General features: G+C 40.2%; 1 protein-coding gene across 2 annotated transcripts in view; it reads left to right on the top strand.

The window, feature by feature from the left end:
• RPTOR (regulatory associated protein of MTOR complex 1) overlaps positions 1 to 21,719 on the top strand; it is a 313,358-nt gene that overhangs the window by 199,405 nt on the left and 92,234 nt on the right. For both annotated transcript variants that reach the window (XM_083489852.1, XM_083489851.1), the window contains exons 11-13: positions 6,101 to 6,202; positions 13,376 to 13,459; positions 14,409 to 14,519. In XM_083489852.1, coding sequence (XP_083345978.1) covers positions 6,101 to 6,202; positions 13,376 to 13,459; positions 14,409 to 14,519 — 297 coding nt within the window. The remainder of the gene's footprint in view (positions 1 to 6,100; positions 6,203 to 13,375; positions 13,460 to 14,408; positions 14,520 to 21,719) is intronic.

Genomic DNA, 21,719 nt, shown 5'->3' with positions numbered 1-21,719 from the left:
ACTACAGAATAATGTTACACAATTGCTAAATATTCTCTGTGGTTAACAAACCACCAGATTTGAACCACACACACGCACACACACACACACACACACACACACACATTTTGCATAAGGATTTATATTTTTCTCTTCTCTTTTGAAGGACTGGTGGACATTTAAAAGTAAACAAACAGCTCAACACTGGATTGCATTTTTAATCCATTTTTGCAAACTCCTATTTGTTTCCTGTTTGTCTACATAGACTAGGAAAGAAGTTCATCTTTCCATTAAATCCTTGCCTTTGCTGGCCTCTAGCTGTTAGTCAGGTTTTGCGTTACAGCTGCATCCTAAAACTCTGTGTATTGTAAAATTGAGGGGTTTAGTTTTCTATTACACTGCTTTTACACACAGTGAATTGAACATGACTGAACATTCTAGATCCTAACCCCCATTTCCTAATCAACATTTTGCTCTCCAATCTATCAGGAATTATTGTGCAGCAGACTAAGTTAGCTTCTGCCAGCCAGCGGTAATCCTATAAGAAATTGTGGTTTAATGGAGGCTCAAGCGTTCGCCACGAGGGGGGAGAGAATTTAAGTATTATTAAGGTTAGTCATTCGGTTTTGTAACTGGGCTGGCAGACGTCAGAGTCAGTATCTCAGATGTCAAATGTTCTCACACAGGATTTCTTAAACATTGTCATAGCAAGTCTTCCAAGGTCAAAGAACAGTTTCAACCTCCATGAAAATACCTAGGGGAAAATAATAGGCGGAGCTAATTCAAATTATAGGGAAAGAGTGGGGTACATTAAGGGGGGAAGCGGGGAGCATGGGATGCTTTGAAATGCTCAACATATAGAAGCAAAGAGACAGGAAACAGCTCCTTCAAATTCTGATGAATTGTCCCAACTGGATCATAAAATTGGGCCCTACAGTTTCTTATGAAGTGTGATGGTAAATGTAGACAGTTACTCCTTTGCTGTTCACATTCTAGTCCTCAAAACAAACTACTTATGGGACTGTAGACCAGCACAAAGGAAAAAATAAAATAGAAGTCCCTGCTTCCCAAAAAGTATCATAAACAGACAACTAATGGGGTGGAAGCTGCTCTCTGGAACTGGGAGGCTGCCTTGTAAGGAAGGACATGGTACATAACCCTGAAGACTGGGCTCCAGCAAATTTAAACATACCACTACATCTCTAATATATTTCATTGATGTGATGACACGGGTAATTATGCAAACTCACGATACAAATTCCAGCAACTGGTAATCAATGAAGTGTTTATTTCTTTGCTTCTAGAAGCTGGCAGGCTGGGCAGCTGGGAGACATAGCTATGCCTGATTTCTTTTGGAATCCAAGGCTGTGGCTATCGGAGAAGCAAGACCCTTTGGGGTCTTAATGCTGTGAACCCCTCTGTCGTAGGCTTAAGTTGTATATATGGGTAAATAAACCATATATAATAATTAATAATAAAAATTTATTACTTGTACCCCGCCCATCTGGCTGGGTTTCCCCAGCCACTCTGGGCGGCTTCTAACAAAGATTAAAAATACATTAAATACATATCAGAAAGACACCACTGTCCCTCATTCTGAAGGAAACACAAACCCTGAATAAGTGCCTGGAACCCCTGGAATTTTGCACTGCTGTACCCAGTAGCTTCTTTCAGGTGGGGAATTTTCATTAGCACAAGCATTTCTGCTTGCAAGACAAAACAGTTCCCCCCCCCCCCCCATATCCTGTCCAGGGAATTCTACCAACCCTCCTGAGAGGATTTGGGAGAGATGTGAGGGGAGGGAAAGCCCTGTTGGACTAGTGGGAACAGCTGTGCTGGCGTTCACTAGCATACCAGGTTAGCTGACCTGGCCTTAAAAAACAGTTCAGGGATTCTGTGGAGGCTGCTTCTGAGAAGAAAGCTGAGGAGAAAGTGGGAAAGCCAAGACAATTACTTCATACTATTTAACAGTATCAACTGTTTCAGCAAATTTTGTTGAATTTAACCTTCCAGTAGCTCTTAAATATGTATTTTGAGAGACCGTAAGTATGGGTGTAAGTTCACAAAGGCTAGGGCAATGACAGCTGGCTTAAGATCAGCTGGAAATTGCAACTGAGAACTGCTAGCCCGTGGGTAGTCAAACTAAAGCCCGGAGGCCGGATCCGGCCTAATCACCTTCTCAATCTGGCCTGCGGACAGTCCAGGAATCAGCATGTTTTTACATGAGTAGAATGTGCCCTGTTATTTAAAATGGACCTCTGTGTTATTTGTGCGGCATAGGAATTCGTTCATTCCCCCCCCCAAAAAAAAAATTTATTCCGGCCCCCTACAAGATCTGAGGGTCAGTGGATCGGCCCCCTGCTGAAAAAAATTGCTGACTCCTGTTGCTAGCCCATTACTGAGAGAAAATGTAGCTTCTCTCTCTCTCTGTCTGTCTCTGTCTCTGTCTCTCTCTCTCCACGTGTGAGAACAGGAGTGAGAGTCTGTGTTTTCCACAGAAGCTTATGCCATAATAAATGTATTAGTTTTTAAGTTTCCACTGAACTGTTGTTTTGAGAATGTAGGGTGATCACCTGCTTTTCCCAGCCCAAGCTTAGTGTGCTTCTTCTTGAGGATTTAAGCACTTTCACAATCAAGAGTTCTCAGCTTCCCTACGTGTTATGATCACTACATGGAATACGTTTGGAAAACGTGTAGTGTGGTTCCCCATCAGAACCATGGTGATGTAGTGTTTAGAGTATTGAATTTGGGCTTGGAGACCGGGGGGGGTGTGTCAAATCCTCACTCGATAGTGAAGCTCAGTGGGTGACCTTGGGCCGGTCACAGCCTCTCAGCCTAACTTCATGGGATTGTTGTGAAGATAAAATGGGGAGGGGGAGAACTCTCACAAGCTCCTTGGAGGAAAAGTGGGATACAAGTGTAATAATAAATACTGTATTGCCCCGAATATAAGCCGCACCCGAATATAAGCTGCACCTTTAAAATTCAAGGGGGGGGGGAGAAAAAAAGACAATACCTGAATATAAGCTGCTTCCTTAAAATTCCGCAGGCACTCACACCCGTTCCATTTTACCATGTGTCTGTTTCAGCAGCAATACCCGTAAAAGCCAGTTTTTGTAAGGTCACAAATTTAAGCCCCACTTTAACTTTTCGTGGTCAGAATTTGGGGGGAAAGTGAGGCTTATATTCAGGCCAATATGGTAAATAAAACAAAACTTTCCCCTTGGTGTGAAGAGTTTTTGAATAACTGCCAAGGAAGTCTTCTGCTTGTATATAAACTTTTATTTTCTTGTGTCAGGAACAATCTAGATGACTAGGCACTCTACATGCGATGGTGTCACGTGGAGCTGCAGTGTCACTGAAGCTGCAGTGGCCTAAGCAAATAGGCCTGCCCTAATTCTCTAATAAACAGCTTGTATCCTTTTGTTGCTTGGTTGTCCTCCCCGTAAGCAGTTCTGCATTTAAAAAGCACAACTGCTTTTTAACTTAGTTTGTAGATATTTTATTCAGGGAGGACATACCCTACGTTTTGTGATGTCCTGTTTTGCAGAAATGTGATTAACTTTGAGATCTTGTTACTTATTCAAGTCTTGTGCATATTAATCTCAGTTCTCCCCAAGACCTCGTAGAGAAATATAGTTGTACAACAATTCATTGCTGTCAGTGATTCAAGTAGATAAATCTCTCTGATTCTGCAAATGAAAAAGCAGATTAATTAGGCATTCATCAGCATTATCAGGGCTCCATGCTGGTTTTCCCAATTTAAAAAATTATGCTTCCATGGCATTTGGCATAGTGAGGCACCTCTTACTTTACAAAGCATCCTTGGAGACACACACACACACAAATTCTATGAAGACACCCATTCCTTTTGAGGAGTAGTGCTGTTTCTGGCTCTAAAAATCAAGGTGCGGTGGATGGAAACTGTAATGTGACATTCTTCTCAGCACTTCCTACCTGCATAGTAGAGAACACCATGCAGTAAGGGGGCAGGGATTGCTGTTTGGCAGGGGTGGGGAACCTAATCCAGACCTCCCCTTGTGGCCCACCAGGCCATTTTGGGCAGACCATGCCCACTTGCTCTACACCCAACATAATACATGATACCAGGTGAAGGGCAGGTAAAGGTGGAACTTGACTGAAAGGGATTTTGCATAGAGTGTTTTGCCACCCCTGTGCTTGGTGCTTGGGATGAACTGAGCACAGGGTTTGCAAAGCCTTTGTGCAATATTTTCAAGGTGTGTTTGCACTGAGTTTGCATTATTGGGGGGAGCTATGGAAAACGGACCTGAAATATACTGCGTGTTATTTATTGAAGGAAAACCACATGAAAATGATCCACAGATGGTAGTTAACTCCAAGTAGACTAGTGAAAATGTTTAAAGCTAAGACAGGCAAATGCTGGAAGTGTGCAAAGAGGTAGAAGGATGTGGTGGTCATGTAAAGTAATCAAAGAATTCTGGGAAATGATTTATAAAGAATTAAAAAAAAGTTTAAGAGAACATTTCCCAAGAAACCAGAAGCTTTTCTTCTGAGAAAAGTAACAATAAAAGTCCCCCACCACCACCAAAAAAAATAAGCCAGTCAGAATTTTGCTTGTAGCGCCAACCAAGGAGGAATGGCACTTTGAGTTATTGGAATATTCAGAGTTAGCAGGTCTGACTAGTAAGATAAGAGAACAAGACGATCGAGAATACAAAAAAGAATTGGAAAATGTTTGTAAAGTATTTTTAAAATCAGTATAAACAAGTGAACAGATTAGTAGGACTTGAATAAATTCGGCAGTACAAGAGAAAGTAGGAGATAATAAATAAGAAGAATAGAACTTGGTAACTTAGAGTATGCGGAAGAGTGGGAAAAGAAAAGATACAAGAGAAGGAGAGGAAAGGAAGTCTTCAGGTGTTTTGTGTTGTGTCCTTGGTTTGTCGTGGCTTTGTTTCATTTCCCCCATTTTATTCTTTACTTTTTTAAAAAAAAACTCTATGTAAAAACGCAAATAAAAATTACCGTACTTTCAAAGTGTGTTTGGGAAGGTTGCACAAGGGGTATTGGCAAGTGCCAATCTCCTGGTGTCATTATGATGTCAGTTGACATATGGATTGTCCCATCCAGCTATCAAAGTTGGCCCACATGAGTGTGGGGAGATAAGTATTTGGTCTGGCCCATCAGGCCAAAAAGATTCCTCACCCCTGTTTTGGGGGATATCCAAATTGGACCCAAGAGTGGCCTGCATAGCTTTGTTTGCTCCATCCAGATTGTAATAGTATAAACAGTACACATCTTATCAAATAAGAATAAATAAAATTTCAATTGAATGTTAGTATTAACCATAGGCCTCCACATAAATAGATTAAATCAAGGTTTGCATGTGCAAAAAGAGGTAGGAGCTAGGCGAATGAGGCCCCAGAAAGGTCTTAAGATCTCTTTAAGTTCTATATAGTTCTAGTAAGACATATCTTACAACCTAGTTTTGTACTTATATCCATATATTGTTAAGGGTAGCAAAACTGGAAGATAACCAGTAGATTTCTTAGACATTTATATCACTGAAATGGAATATAGGCATTTTGTGAATATCTTTTTTCTTTTTTTAAAAAAATGGAGAGATGAGTTTTGCTTGTGTGTGGTTTTTTTTTTTTTTACACCATCTTACAGAATTTAAAACTGCATGTATGAATTGTGAATGTCTTTGCCGAGACAGAAAAACATTTTTCATTGTTGCTGAATCATTTTCACCTTGGACTCAGTAAATGCGGCTCCATTGCACAGAATATATGAAAGCATAGCCATGAAAAAGAAATGAATTTGTGCCCTGTCAAAGTTACAAGTGGAAAATGTGCACAGCGGATTAACCATTCAAAACTTATATATATGAGCTTTCTCCTATGTTCCTCCCATTTTTTTTAGTAGACGAATGATTTCGAGTAGTTGGTTCACAGCAGGCTGTAAAATCAGCATGGAACAAACTTTTGCTAATGTTATGCTGAGGTTTTTTAAAAAAAGTTTTCCCCACTGCTTTGTACTTCATAAACAAGCAAACCTGGAGTTTCTGCATAGTTTTGTTGGCATACAGTTTTCATGATAGTTTATAATGACCCACTGCCCATTGTTTCCCCAACAGCACAGCCCGTTCTTTGCTGAGCAGCTAACAGCGTTTCAGGTATGGCTAACGATGGGAGTAGAAAACCGCAATCCACCAGAACAGCTTCCCATTGTGCTGCAGGTGAGTTGGCAAGCAATAAGACTAGTGCTAGCTTCACTGAGGCTGCTGCAGCAGCAGCATGTGGACAACCAGCCAGCTGCAAATTTGCTCAGTATGTGTGTATTTGCGTGCATGCCTTTCCCTGACTGCTTTGCTCTCTGCCAGATGGTGTTTGGGTAAATAAATTATGTGGACTGCGTTGGAGACTAATTGGAGCTGATTGTTTGCTGGGCCTTTGCTGAAAAAGACACATTGCACACAAGCATAGTCCCACTACCCCACCCCCTAAGTGCTCCCCAGGTGAGCATAAATTGAGGTTGCAGGCCATTAGTCAGTGCTACGGAATTTAACTCCTTCACCTGTTTTCTTTTGGTGCATCAGCAAGGCACTTGCACAAAACAGCTAGTCATGTCACCCTCTCTTCCCCACCCACAATTTACTGGCTACTAGTGACCAGTGCTTTTTTTCTGGGGGGACACATACCCCTAAACGTTTTGTGAATCTAACGGGGGAAGAAACTAATTTTTTTTTTTAGCTTATTCTCTAGAATCGTCAGTGTGTGAAGCAGTGTGGAATGTATGTGGGTAATGCATGTTCTTTGTACTTTTGTCCATTTACTGTATTTATTTTCCTCGCTTTGAACTATAAAATGGTGATTTTCTTGAGTCAAAATGAGAGTACCCCTAAACATTTTTTAAGAAAAGAAGCACTGCTAGTGACAATAGGGACTTATCTTTCCAACAGGCTTTTGGGAACTGACTTCTTTTAATGAAAGGGCTGGTGCCATGCTGTTTTTATTGTAATTATTTGCATGGTTTTAGCAGATAGAATTAAAACATATATATATATATATATATATATATATATATATATATATATATATGTTTAAATGTTTTTAATTGTTCTTATTTTTATCTTTAAATTGCCTTGAGTCCTGTCAGGGGAAAAGGAGGAATAATAATAATAATAATAATGATGATGATGATGATGATGATGATGATGGTCTGTCTGTTGTGAGAAATGTGCATTGTCTTGCATTAAATGGATGACACTTGTAAGCTATAGAATTTTAGAAGAAGAGTGAGGGGACTGACTGACAAATCCCTAGATTCCATATCAAATGCATAAATGACTGTCTAGTCCAGAGTTGGGGACCAAATGTCAATTGGCAAGTGTGTGAAAAAATAGCTGTTTCCTGCTCAGCTTGCCCTATATTGTGGTGCTGGTGTTGGTTTGTCTTCCTCTTTCTCTCTCTCTCTCTCTCTCTCTCTCTCTCTCTCTCTCTCTCTTTCATTTCATTGCTGTTTGTAGTCAAGAAGGAGAGTTGTACAAAATAAGTAAATGTTATAGGTAATTATCATGTAAAAGAAATAACTGCTTAACCAAAATTTAGAAGTCGTTGAATTCTGACATTAAAAATGCCCCAGCAAGTGTTACCCTTTGCATTTAATATCTGCAAAATGGCATAGCCAGAGATTAATTCACATTTGCTCACTTTCCTGTGCTGAAAAAAAAGCACCCTTCCATTATTATTAGAAGACAGTGTGAGGGAAGGGGGTGGTGTTGCTCATGAAGCCTGTAATTTAATAACAGTCTTGAGCTGGAATTTTGCAGGTATAAGTGACTTAGTTTCTCAAGGTAAAAAACAAAATGTAAGATCATCCAGGCCTATTGAGACAATAAAGCAAAAAATAGATGTTCCAGCATTTTGGTGGAATATAGAATCTAGTAGTTACTCAGTTCTGCCTTGAGCCCTAACTGCAATGCACAAGTTTCCTGGGAGGCACAGAATAAAAAACAACAAATATATATCACCATTGTACTATCCCATACCTTTGAGAACTATACATTGACGCTTGAGAACTGTTCAGTTTTCTAATAATCTGCACGGGCAATGCTGACTGCAACCAAAGAGTGAATCGTTATTTCCTGCAGTTATTTGAGGACACTTGGTCATATTTTGTTTTCATTTACTTGAAGTTAGCCAGTCATAGACTCTTCCTGCTTAGAGGAATGGGACTATCCAAGGGCGTCCATTTTCCTCTCTTATAATAGGAAAGGACTCTCATTCCCACTTAGATCCACAATCTTGCATCATGGCTGGCAGTATCATCAATCTTTGTGAATCTGACTCTTCATTTTGTAGAGCCTCTGAAGCCTGGGAGATCATTCTTGGAAAGGGGTGATAGATGGGCAGTTTATCTCTGACAAAGCCGTGGAGACAGGGAGATTTCTTATCCAGCATCAAATCTGTTGAGAGACTTGACATTAGAGGGATGCTACGATCATTAATTTTGCAACAATATTAAGATACCCACTTGCTTCCTATTGCTTCTTAGGGAGAAGTGACTAAGCCGGTGGAAAAGTCAGCACAGAGGGGAGGATTCATTAGGGCTACCAAGTTTACATTGTTTCATTAGATTTGAATCACGATGCAATTTAATTAAATTTGGCAAAGCATGTAGATGTTTTAGCCTCATGAATGTGCCCACTTGCATAGTGCATCTGAACTTAAGTAACTGATCTAGAAGAGAGAGACTTCACTCCCACATTTCTCTCGCTTCTTACTCTTTTGCATTATATTTTCCTTGAAATGGTTGTAATATTCACAGGAGGACAATTCTTTTGTAAATGGCCTTTTATTGACTTTTTAACAATGCAGTTCCTATAGAATTTCTGATCTGTTGGGAAAGGGATTACCCATGTAGAGAAGGGCGGGAGGGAGAGACAGCAATTTCATAGTGTAAGGAAGTTGCCCACTTTGGTACTGTATATGCTTCAACCGTTGATGGTTAAATCTTGATGAGGCATTTGCTTTCCGAACTGTATCCAGTGCAGCTCAGTAGTAGTTGCATTGTGGATGCAATGCCTAATTGCAGATGCAGAGGAAGGTTTTGTTTTATCTACTGCTGCCTTTTAATAATGGCATCGGCTGCTGTTTGACCTGTGCTATCCTGCAATTTTAATTTAAAACCACCTTGAATGTATTCATTCCTGCTTTGGGTAGGAAGTCTGATATTTGCATATACATGGAATTTATTTTTTAAAAAAAGAAATCTCGGATCCCTTGCCTTTTCTGTATATTTGCCTCTCTGGTTTTGCAAGCAGTGTTTTTCTTTTCTTATCAGACAGGGATCAGAGTTTGCTAAGTCTCAATTGAAAAGTTCACTGTTGTTTAGTATCAAACAAAGAATAGTTTTGTTTTCCATATATCTGCAATATTAAGAATCAGAATATTAAAACATAATATTTTAAAGACAAATTTTTGTGCCCATTTCCAGCAATGAGTATATGCAGCTTGTGAGGGAGTATTGCTTTTATTATTAATTGTATTGTCTGCTTTATGGTAGCCAACCATGTCTTGACAAGGGCTGAATGTATCTTAATGGTGAAAATCATTGCCCCACGCCCAATGTACCCCACCCAATTCAACTATTTACGGTACTTTCAGCCTTGTTACTCTTGCTGTTTGACCCATTTTTTACTCATGTGCTCCTAGAAGGCTAAAAACACAAGAGACTAAGGTGGCTTTCTTATACGACGCCTTGCAAGTTTAAAAAAAAACTTAAAATTTTTTTTAGATCTTACTAGTGTGCCACATATACTCAGTATGTATGCTCTTTTCAAAGGCACACCTTAGATTTTCTGTATGTTAGAAATTGTCAAATAAGATCTTATCAAAATTACTGAACAACTTTTCCAATACATGTAAAATATCTTGAGTGTAGAGCTTTCCTCCTGCTGAATTATCTCCCTCATCTCCAAACTACCTAGTTATATTTGCTGTCTTTGCTTATTATTCTCCTGCCTGCTATATTCTTGATCCTCTCCAAACTGGTTTTTACACGTTCTGCTGAACAAAAAGTGTTAATACAAAAATTTCCAGTGCCCTTTGCATGGCCAAGTTGTGTTTGTCTAACTTCATTCCTCCTTTTCATTATCTCCAGGATTATAATTTCCTTTTTGTATCTATTGCTGAAGCTATTGTTCATGTTCTGTTTATCTCCTGCTGGACTACAATAATCTCCCCTTTGCAAGTCTTTCCTAATGCCTTATCCACTCCTTCTAGTCAGTTCAGAACACTATCTAGAAGTCTGGAGCCAGATGTTGTTCACATGAGAGTTCTTTAAGAAATCAAATGTAAAATTGCTTAAAAGCCAGTGTTCTTACCATTGGAAGGGAAGATGCTGAATGTAACACTCCTTTTTAAAATGTCTTGGGTATATCCAACTAACCTCTGTCTCAGGTAAATTGGGATTTTTTTTTATAAAAGGCAGAGATTTAACCTATAGGATAAGTCCTGCTGAGAGCTAAGTACTGGTTTGCAAAGGGAAATCTTGTTTTTCAACACATATAGAGAGGGACAATCAAGAATATATTTGTGTTCTTGAATTTTCCAAAAGCTTGACAAAGTCTCTCACCAAAAGCTTCTAAAGGTTATGGGATAAGAGACCAGCTTCTCTTATAGACTCGTTAAAAAATAGGAGGCAAAGAGCTACAACAGATAGACTATTTTCACAGTGGAGGAAAGTAAACAGTACAGGTCACTTAATTGCAAGTGAGATGTGTAGTGTGGTAGCCAGTTTGCAGATAACATCAATTTATTTCGGACAGTGAAATGTTAAGCAAATTGAAAATAACCCAACAGGGGTTAAACTGGGTGACTGAAATGAGTGGATAAAATTTGGGGTTAAGTTGAGATTTGGCCCCTGTCATGATTCCCTCTCACGTCTCTTGATTCAGATCAGCACTTGAGGATGAGGACTAGGATATGGGAGGGAGGAATGGAACTATGCAGCACCACTTGATGAACACCCTCCCTGCCCTAGATACTCCTTGACTTGTTGAGGCAGGAGACCCCACCCTCTCCTGCCCCACTGTCCCCCAGAACCAGGAGGGGATTGAAAAGGGATGAGTAGAGGAAGTTGCAGTCTCTCAATGTGTGCATGCATCCTGTGGGAGGAAGGTACATGAACTGGGGAAGGGGGAGGAGTCCCCTGTTGCTGCAACTGCTCCATAGAGCACAGACCTGAGAATAGCTGCCTAGTTGCTAGATTGGTGTGCATAGCTATCCAGAGCTGCAGAAGCGACTGTGTTATCTTTGACAATAAAGAGTTAACTGTCTGCCATTTGCATTCCTGTGACTGGGAAGCACCCTTGACAGATCAGCTCTTTTATGCTACAGCAACTGTCTCTATGTAGGGGCTATGTGAGTAAGGTCGGGAAAAGGGTACCCACAATAGCTGTAGTTTTCAGAAGATTACAGTCTACACCTACAGATTTTATCATTCAAAGGTATTGATATTGATGATCCATTAAGACAATGAAGGGTAAATGTTGAAAATATTTCTGTGCATCTGACAAGCACTTCAAATAGGTAAACTCCCCCCAAAAAGTCATTTGACTATTATTGTGGTATACCCATTTCTTAGAATTTTGTGTTACGGTTTAGCATCTGTTATATGGGTGCTAAGTTCCTAGTAAACATCTCAAAGTGATTTAAACATCAGCAGTAAAAAACATATAAACCAATTTCATATGTAAAAACAATTAAAGCAATTTTATATCTCCGCTTAAAAGACTTGTTGAAATTCCATTGCAGCCTAATGTCCTAAAACGCAGACAACCAGTAAGGATTGTTGACTATAAATCCAGTCATTTTTAGCCAAAGCCATGCAGCATACTATTGAAATATATTGGTAAATGATTACTTTATTCTTTAATGCCATGTTAATATGTAATCTTTTATTTGGGAGCCTTCATACTTTGGAGGTCTGTAGATCTACCAGCTCATTAACATAGCTGGATGTGGTTTTAATGAGTCTGTATTAAATTACTAATGTGCAGCCTCCTCCTGCTCCTTTTCTCTCCACTCTGACCTCTTAGCATCTATTTGCCAAGGAAAACAAAGACTGATTACTGCTTCCAATTCCTTTTGAATAGCTTCTTGCTGTTCATTATATATTGGACTGGAGATGCAATTTTCAGTTTAATCTCTCTGGTCTCTCCTCCCCAGCTTCTCTCTCTCTCACACACACATCACCACAGATTCAGCCTTTTCCTTAGCTTCATCTAGAAAGTCATCCCCTGCAAAAATAGCAAAGTGCTGCCCTAGCAGGAGCAAAGAACTGGAGAAGCAGGCAGCAACTGGCAACATTTGTCCTGCCCGATGCACACAGTTAAATAAACCCCACAATGTAGATTAACTGTTCTGTAGCTTACATGGCCATGATCCTAAGGCTTTGAGGCTCCAGCACACTGCAGTAGCACAAGAGCACAAATATAGTCTGCTGAGTGCACTCCCTGCCTGCCCTTATGAATTCCTCTGGAATGTCCATCAGACATATGCTTCGCCTAATCATGGCTGTAGGGCTGTAGGGAGGAAGTTGACCAACAAATGGGGTAGGCGCCTGCTGATTAGGTAGCTGCCCATTTGCAAACCACAGTGCCATTGCTTTCCCACCTCTGGGAGCCAGCCTCTTACACTTTGAATGAGAGACTAAAGGGGAGACAGAGCACCTTAGCTGCCTGGCCTTGTTGTTGTAGCATGTATTTTATTTTTAAATGCTATTTCTAGTTTACCTTCTGAGATGGGTCGTGTTGCAACAGCAGATGTGAGAGGTGGTTTCAAAAGAATTGTTTGGGGCTTGGGAGCTCAGACCTTCAAGTATTTCGTTTGTGACCTTAAGCAAGACACTTCTCTTCTTCTAGTCCTGTACTTGCTTACAACACTGACTGGACAAAAGCCTGTGGAAGACTTTTAGCAATGCATGATAACACAGCATAGCCTTCTTTTTGGGTTCTCGACATATGGTATTCAGATACAGAAAGAAGGCAGTACCTTTGATGTTCTCCTAGACTTTATGTTATGTTTCCATATCTGCAATGGGTAAGAGTTTTCTGGAAAGCTTAATTCCTTGATCATATAATGCAAATCATGTGTGACCTTACATGTATTCTGTGGTATACTTTGGTATTTTTTCTTAGTTATCTGCTCTGCAAGTGGATTATTTTGTTTCTGATCATGGCACAGTTGTAGTCCACGTTGTGTACAGTAATTATATTTTTCCGAAACTGAGATGTTGGTGCTTGAATATAACCTTTCCCTGATCTTGCATACGCTCCAGAATTTCAAAATTTCAGGTGCTTTACAGTACAATCTATTTTTTCCTCCCTCTTTCCCTTTTTCTGCAGGTGCTGTTAAGTCAAGTGCATCGGTTGCGAGCTCTTGATTTACTGGGACGATTTTTGGACCTAGGTCCCTGGGCTGTTAGCCTGGTAGGTACCTATTATGGCCATCTTTTTGGAAAATGAAAGATGCTGGCTATATAATGAACATGTATGAGTGAGGAATTCATCCTTGCAGGTGATAAAAAAATAATGTCTCACAAATTTGAAGAACTGGACACTAGTTTTCAGGAGTTGTATGACCCTGAGGTCAACATAAATTAGGCTTCCAGAGCTTCGGGTGGCTATAGAACTGATGAGAATTCCTTTATTTGTAGTACACATTAGCTGAAGATGGCAATCCCATCCTTGTTTGGCCTCTCCAATTTCATCTGAGGCTACGGATAGTGATAATAAGAGAGGCAATGTGAATGTTTATACAGTTTTTTATGGACATGTTGGATTTATTGAACAAGCTGCCTGAGTAAAATGAAAATAAACTAGATTCTTCCCCAGCTGTTGTAAATTTTATCCATACTTCAAACATGGCCTACCTGGACCATAAATGAGAAAAAAAAATTGGGTCAAAAACATTTGAGGATTTGAACTATGTATGCACAAGCCATTGTTGGAATAACTATGTACAAGTAAAAGTAAAAACTTAAATTAAAATGAGAGAAAGCAAAGAAATGGAGCACTGTATCCATTAGAAATAACGTTGTTTGGATTAGATTATTTTTTTTTGCAAGCTGCCTCCTAGTAGAAGCAAGAAGAGTCAAATGAGAGATGTGGAGAGCAATGCATTGTAAGCACGTTGTGCACTGAGCGAAATGTGGTTCTAAATTAAGTCTCAGTTTTGGCAATCCAGATGAGATTGAAAAAAGCAGCTGATATCCTTGAATAAAACTGACCTGAAACAAATATGCTGAGATTATGTCCATATCCTGCTGATCATTGTGATTCATTGTCAGGCGTTTGCCATGCTATTAAAGTTTGTGCTGGGTTCACCTACTCCACACTTCCTAAGTTTATTTTTGGTTCTCGAATTCTCTTCCTCTAGGCTCTGTCTGTTGGCATTTTCCCTTATGTGCTAAAGCTTCTCCAGAGTTCTGCTCGAGAGCTAAGACCTCTTCTGGTCTTCATCTGGGCCAAAATCCTTGCAGTGGACAGTGTGAGTAACCATGAAATGTTAATTTAGTGATGATGCAGAATATGTTAAAAGGGCTGTCTTGATTCGTTGCAGAGCCAACACGTGAGATAACTTGTTCATGCTTAGGAATGTCATTAGTATGAGAGACTTGCCCAAAGGGAATTAATGTGGAACCATGAGCAAGTTGGACTTAGGAGTGCATGCAATCTGCAGGCCATTGACGAGGGACCTGGCCAGCTCCTGCAATTTGTGGAATACTCTTCTCAGGAAGGCTTACCTGGCACCTTTAGACTCCAGGAGAAAAAGTGTCTCTTCAACCAGGCAGTCGGCTGATTAACATTCTATGGCTTATTAAATGTGGGAGGTGGGTTATTGGGAGGTGGGTTATTGGGGGGGTGTTGATAATACCCCACCCATCTGGTTGGGTTTCCCCAGCCACTCTGGGCAGCTTACAGCATATACAAAAACATAATAAAAGATGAAACATTAAAAACCTCCCAATACAGGGCTGTCTTCATGTAGCTCTCCCGGTCAGTCTGTCTGTCTGACCATCTACGTTGAAGCCAGTTGGGATTTACTGGAACTTACTGGTAGATCCTGCTAGTAAAAGCTCAATGGTCATTTTGTGTGTTGACTCGGTACGTCTATGTCTGTCTCACTTCCTAGTCTCATTTTTAATTCACCTAAAGGTATATCAGCTTGCATTGTGCATAAAGGTAATTGCAGAGAGAAATGATTAACCAATATAAGTATTACAACGTCAAAACTAGATATTTTTTACAAGCCTGACATTTACAGTATTTGTGTTGACTTAAGTATTTTGATTGCCTTTGCTGATTAATGCTTTAAGCACAAGCAGGAGGAAAGAGCCATGATCACGCGCTGGCATCCTTTCCTGCTGATCCAGAGTTATGTTTAGTGTTATTAAATATATTTTGGATAATGTTTTAAGAGGATTTTGGACTGCAAAGAAAATGAAAAGTAATCTTCAAGCTGTTCTGGGGAAGAAAAAGTTCTTTTTTGATACATGTTTTTGTTTGGCTGGAGATACAAGCCTCCATGTATAATTCAGAATAAGAATATATTCATCGAATCTGGCACACGGCACCGTGGAGGCCAATATGCCAATGAAATTGTTGTCAGGGAGTACAGAACACATTCCCATCTTTAAAAGATAAGGCCGGATGTAGCCTTCCAGCTTAGACTGAAGTACATGCTTTAGAGTGCCAGAGATGTAAATCCTTTAGAGTTTAGACCTCATTTATGCATTATGCTTTCTATGATCCAGCATTCTGCAGCAATTCTGGGATTTTGAGACAGGAATCCCTTTCCATGTTTTGTTCACTCCACTGGATATAATATCTTAGGATGGGAAACATTTGTACTTTTTCCTCCTTTATCATTTGTGAAACATCAACTCATATGCACACACCATCCCCCCCCATTAACCATAAGTATAACAGCAAAAGTAGGGGGGGGGTGTCCATCACAAAAGGATTCCCTGTCAACCTGTGATCCCTAAAGGTGACAATGCCCAACCGTTTCTTTCTCCGATCCCTTAGTGGAGAATTTAACATAAAAATGAAGGCATAGAAGCATTTGTGTTTGCAGTGTATATACAAAATCCATTACATATTAGATTTCCATGACTGACTGTCAAAGTGTGACAAAGAATGAAATGCAGTGTGTTAAAAGTAGAGGAGGGGGCTGGGAGGGGCATAGGACACGGTTTGTTGCCTAACAGCCCAGTAGCAATTATCCCTTAAGGTTTAGGCTCTTATGGGTATGTTTCTTGCATGGCCATGGCATTCCAGAGCTAGTCATTTTGCAAGATTTATGTCAGGTAACAATGTCTGCAGGGGAATGTCCTTTGAATGTAAGTGAAAGCATTATCCCAGCTGCTGTAGGCAATCATGAGAAGCTGTTGTTTTGGTGTGTTGACTGAAAGATAGATGTAGTGATTAATTGTTCAGCTGCAGTGAATCACATCTGTGCGACAGAAGAAAAAGAAGGTAGAAAGTGGAGGAAAGCTAAAAGTGTGCAATGTGCAATGTAGTGGCTAAGCTATGAAGTACCCTATTTGAACTGTGCCTCAGCTGTGAACTTGCTAGGTAACCTTAGGCAAATCACTGTCTCTCAGCCTCAGTCCCACCTTCTGCAATATGGAAGACAGCAATGCTGACTTTCCTTATGGGCTTGTTGTATGGAGGACAACTAGATTACATGTGAAAGCACTTGGAACAGTTGAAATGTTTTTAAAATATCAGTGAGGTTTTAGTAGTAGTGGGTTGCTAGATAGAACTACCAGGTTAACATAATCCTTTTCAGATTGTACAGCATATACTTAATTTCACATGGTTGTACCTCAGGGCCCAGCTAATGTTTTTGGGAATACCTGGATAGCTCAGTTGGTTAGAGCATGGTGCTGATAACACCAAGGTTGCAGGTTCGATCCCCATATGGGACAGCTGCATTTTCCTGCATTGCAGGGGCCTGGATTAGATCAACCTCAGGGTCTCTTCCAATTCTACCATTCTATGATTCTTTGATTCTGATCCTGCAGAATTTCTAAAGCTAAGTGATCGAGATTGGAGTCCTATATGAGAAGAGGATTTAATAAAAATCATGTTTAAAACAGACTTTGAGTTCAAATGTTTCCCTGGTTCTGATTCAGTTAGAGTTCTGTTGTTTTTCATGTTCTCTCCAGTGCATATGCTATGGGGCAGCTTTATGGTCTGGAGCACATAATCCCTGGATTATGGCTTGGTTGCACATTGTATGTATACTGTTGGACCATTGAAGACTCAGTGTAGTCTACTTACTCATTCTTCCAACTGGCTTTTCTCTTACATTCTTATGGACAGAAAAATCTTATGCACTTCATGGTTTTGTCTGCAGGATGAACAAAGAACTAAAAGATCAGAAAAAGAGGAGTGAGAGGATGCAACAAGTATGCACTAGCACGCATGAGTGTATGTTATATTGGAAAGCTTGCTTTTGGACTGTGTCTAGTTAATGCCTTTCCTTTTTTAAAAAAGATTATTTTACTTTTTGACTGTGCAGAATGAGCGAAGTGGCAAAGCCAGCAGGAGTTGTATCTTTTTAAAAATTCTCTATGGGCACTTTGTGTGGACATCTTTTGTTTCTATATCCACTCTAGTGTTTGAATACTTATGGCCTAACCCTGTGGTTTGGTGCTGCCGTATTCATAGTATTCATGTTTAGTTTAGTTTGGTTTAGTGTTTTGTTTTGTTTTGTTTTGTTTTGTTTTGCAACTAGCCATATTGGATAATGTCCATCTAGACACACACATAGCAGGCAACAGAAGCAGAAAGCCTACCAACCCTCTTGAGCAAATATGGGCACAACTATTGTTGACATTGGGGGGGGGACATTTGGGGGTAGTGTATTGACACAGTGTTGTAATATGATTCTTCAACCATATGGGAACATAGGAAGCTGTTGTATACTGAGTCAGACCAGTGATCCATCTTGTTCAGTATTGTCTACACTGATTGGCAGTGGCTCTTCAGGTTTCAGGCAGAAGTCATTCCCAGCCCTATCTTGAGATGCTGGGGATTGAACCTGGGACCTCAGCTGTTCCATCACAGAGCTACTGCCCTTCCCCTAGGACAGGCATATGCAAACTCGGCCCTCCAGATGTTTTGGGACTACAACTCCCATCATCCCTAGCTAACAGGACCAGTGGTCATGGATGATGGGAGTTGTAGTCCCGAAACATCTGGAGGGCCGAGTTTGCCTTTGCCTGCCCTAGGATGTTGGGGATTAAAGTAAGATGTCCAGAAGGAAAGAAGCCTATGCTGTTGGGCTCAATCTCTATGTATACTATTCAGCCAGTGCAAACCCAATGAATGACTGTTGAAGCAGTGGTTTTAGGAGTGCACATAATCTCCAGGCCATTGAAGAGGGACCCACAGTTTGTAGAGGGAGGCTTGCGTGGGGCCTTTGTTACATATTTTTAGGCTCCAGGTGAAAAAGTTTCTCTTCAACCAAGCATTTGGCTGATTAACATTCTATGGCTTTTTAAATGTGTTTGTGGGAGGTGGGTTATTGGTTTTGTTTGGTTTTTGTTTTATTGTGTATTTTGTATTCTCATTTTGTGTTTTTCTGTTGGGAGCCTCCCTGGGATCTTTGGATGAAGGGCTGTGTACAAACTTAATAAATATTAATAAAATAATAATAATTTGTATTGTGGGGACTTTTGCTAGGCCAATTTTTACTTGGAATATTAATGAGCTCGGGGGGGGGGGATCTTGAATGAAATTTCCCTTGACCATCCTATGGGAGTAATCATGTGATGTGCCAATCATTAAGTCATTGTAAAGGTATGTTAAATCAAGTAATGAACATGTATTAACACCAGGTTTAGATTTGGTGGATAATACATTTTAAAATTACCAATAGTGTTCATTCATAACTTTCCTACATAATCAGAATGTTTGGGCAGCTGAAATCAGACCACTGGATCGTCCAGCTCTCCTGTTTTTGTTTTAAGAATTCTTTCTTAAGGCCATAGATAGATAAATATAAACAATATCCTTTGCTAGCCTGCAGGCACTAGAATTAAGGAGTTGTAACTTAGAACTGTGATCACCTCATTAATGATAGTATAATTGACCATCACCATCCAACTCCTGACAGTACATAAGTTAACTAGTGTTAATTTAAACTCCATGTAATAATGGTGCCAGTGGGATGCTTATTGTAGAGATAGAAATAACCACATTAGTAAAAGAGCAACTGCTCAGTATTTTACTGCATTAATGTCAATGCCCATTTAAATAAGTATACTGAGGTTTTCAAAAGGGAAGATGGTGACTTTTAAACCTGTGTAATAATGTACTACTGAAAAATCCCACTAGTAGAATTTTAGGGAAGAGTGAGATCTTGTGACCAAACAAAATGTTCCCAACACCCCTTTATTTTAGATTGTGCCCTTCAATGATGAATCTAGCATCTTATACTTGAGCTTAAGTGGGTATGCACCACCCTCAGATTTGTGTTTCAGCATCACAAGGTTCATATTTTTTCTTCCCTGCTGAGGGAGGAAATATGCAGCTGATAATGAAAGCCCATTGCTACCTGCCCTCTTCTGCATGCAGAGAGGACTTTAATTGCTCACAGATGTTGTCAGTTCATACCACCTTCATAGCAAGCTTGCCACCATTCTGTTTTTACTGGTATGTCATGATTCCTTGAAGGAGGGAGATGCCATTGATGCTGATGTACGTTCAGTACCCCCCCCCCCCGGTATCATATTGAGAGTACAGATTAAGAGAGCCAGTGTGGTGAGAGCCAGTGTGGTGTAGTGGTTAAGAGCGGTAGTCTTGTAATCTGGGGAACCGGGTTCGCGTCTCCGCTCCTCCACATGCAGCTGCTGGGTGACCTTTGGTCAGTCACACTTCTTTGAAGTCTCTCAGCCCCACTCACCTCACAGAGTGTTTGTTGTGGGGGAGGAAGGGAAAGGAGATTGTTAGCCGCTTTGAGACTCCTGAAGGGGAGTGAAAGGCGGGATATCAAATCCAAACTCTTCTTCTTCTTCTAATGCTCAATGTTATCACCAGAGTCTTCCACTGCAGGGTCTGTTTTCCTCAGGCAGGCAGAATACTGTTGGAATCTGGTGGAAGTAGTAACCAGTTTCTGGACAAATAAGTGGCCACTTACCTAATTGGCATCAGTATTAAAGAGAGCCCAAAATAACCATTCATTGGAAGCAGCAAGCCCCACCCCCACCCCCAGCAAGAGTTAAGCCTGCTTATACATACAGCTTGGCTTCAGTCATTTTCTCCTACTTTGCAGCTGTCTGCAACAAGCAGCTTTAGTTACCTGAACAGTGTAGTTATTCTCTTGAATATTTGTCTCTCCCACCTGCTTTGTTTGACCCCCACCCTTCTTGCATTTTCAATCAGGAATAAAGAATGGTTACTATTTACCCACCTGGTGTTTAGCATCTTGCAGAACTCACTGGAGAGAGTTCAAAACAAAGTCAGCTTCCTTCCTTTCTCTTCTTTCTACCTATTGTCACTTTAGTCTTTCATATAAATGTATGTATGTATGTATGTATGTATGTGTGTGTGTGTGTTCATTCATCCTCTTTTTCTGGCCTTAATATGTCATCCCCAATGCTTCAACTGGCATGCAAGTGCACAATGTTTCAAGAAGCAGTTGCTAATGAGTCTTATTAGCACTAAAAGCCAGCCTGCTTGATTCTCATCTAATTGGCATCCAATATGAAACGTGGGGAAATCTCACTTTCAAAGGGAATTATTCTCTTATCAGGAGAGTTGGGCTATGTCATTTCCTTATTATCAGACACAGCAAAATGCTGTGAAACATTCATTTATACTGGAAATGAATAAAAGGGGTTGAATCAGGGATGCCATCTGTGGGGGGGGGGGGAGCTTAACCTGTTTCCCACCATGCCAACACCAGTCATTAAAATTCAAACCTTCTCCTAGCAACATTGGGCCATCCTAACTTATGTTTCTTGGTCACAGTATAAAAGGATTTTAGGTCCATCCCTGTGTATTAGGCCAAAACACATGCTATCAGGTTTAGTTCAGTCTCTAGAAGATTGTATGCTGCTTCTGTGTCCTTGATCCTGAAGTTCCTCTCCATATTTTGTCATTTTTTTCCTGTATGCCTTTCTTCTCCTGGAGTTTATCCAAGACACAACCCTGCCATGATTTGACATTTGTGTTTTTGCAGCCATTGCTTCAACTTCACTCTGTAAATTAGCATTTTGTTGACGTTGGCTCGGCCTGCTTTTGAGATGATTTTCGTCTGGCAATAGGTCTAAGCTTAACAGTTTCATCTCATAGCTACAACACCATGCTTCTCAACCTAGTGGCCTTTAGGGGACCAAACATGAGTCTGAAGACTTTTTATTAGTGACTTGTGCCCTTTTCTTATTTCCTCCACATTTTTCTACACAGTAGAACATTTGGAATAATTAGCAGTGAGGAACATGCTGTAGAAAGGTTACGTTTGGATTGGTCATCTCACTTGATATTTCACAAAGGGTCTGTGAACAGAAATCTGGAATCCTGCGGTTTAGGAAGAATGCTCACTGCTCAGACCATTGCGGGTTTGATATGACATAAACAACTAAATTCTACAGCCTCGTTGTGAGCATACTAAGTAGAGTACTTTATGGTTGTCAAAATATTGGCAAGTTTTTGTCTAATGAGTTAAATCATG

The sequence above is a fragment of the Podarcis liolepis genome, assembly GCF_965112155.1.
Source record: "Podarcis liolepis genome assembly, chromosome: 2".
Lineage (NCBI taxonomy): Eukaryota > Metazoa > Chordata > Lepidosauria > Squamata > Lacertidae > Podarcis > Podarcis liolepis.
Note: the sequence above shows the minus strand (reverse complement) of the source record. Positions and strands in the feature narration are given on the sequence as shown.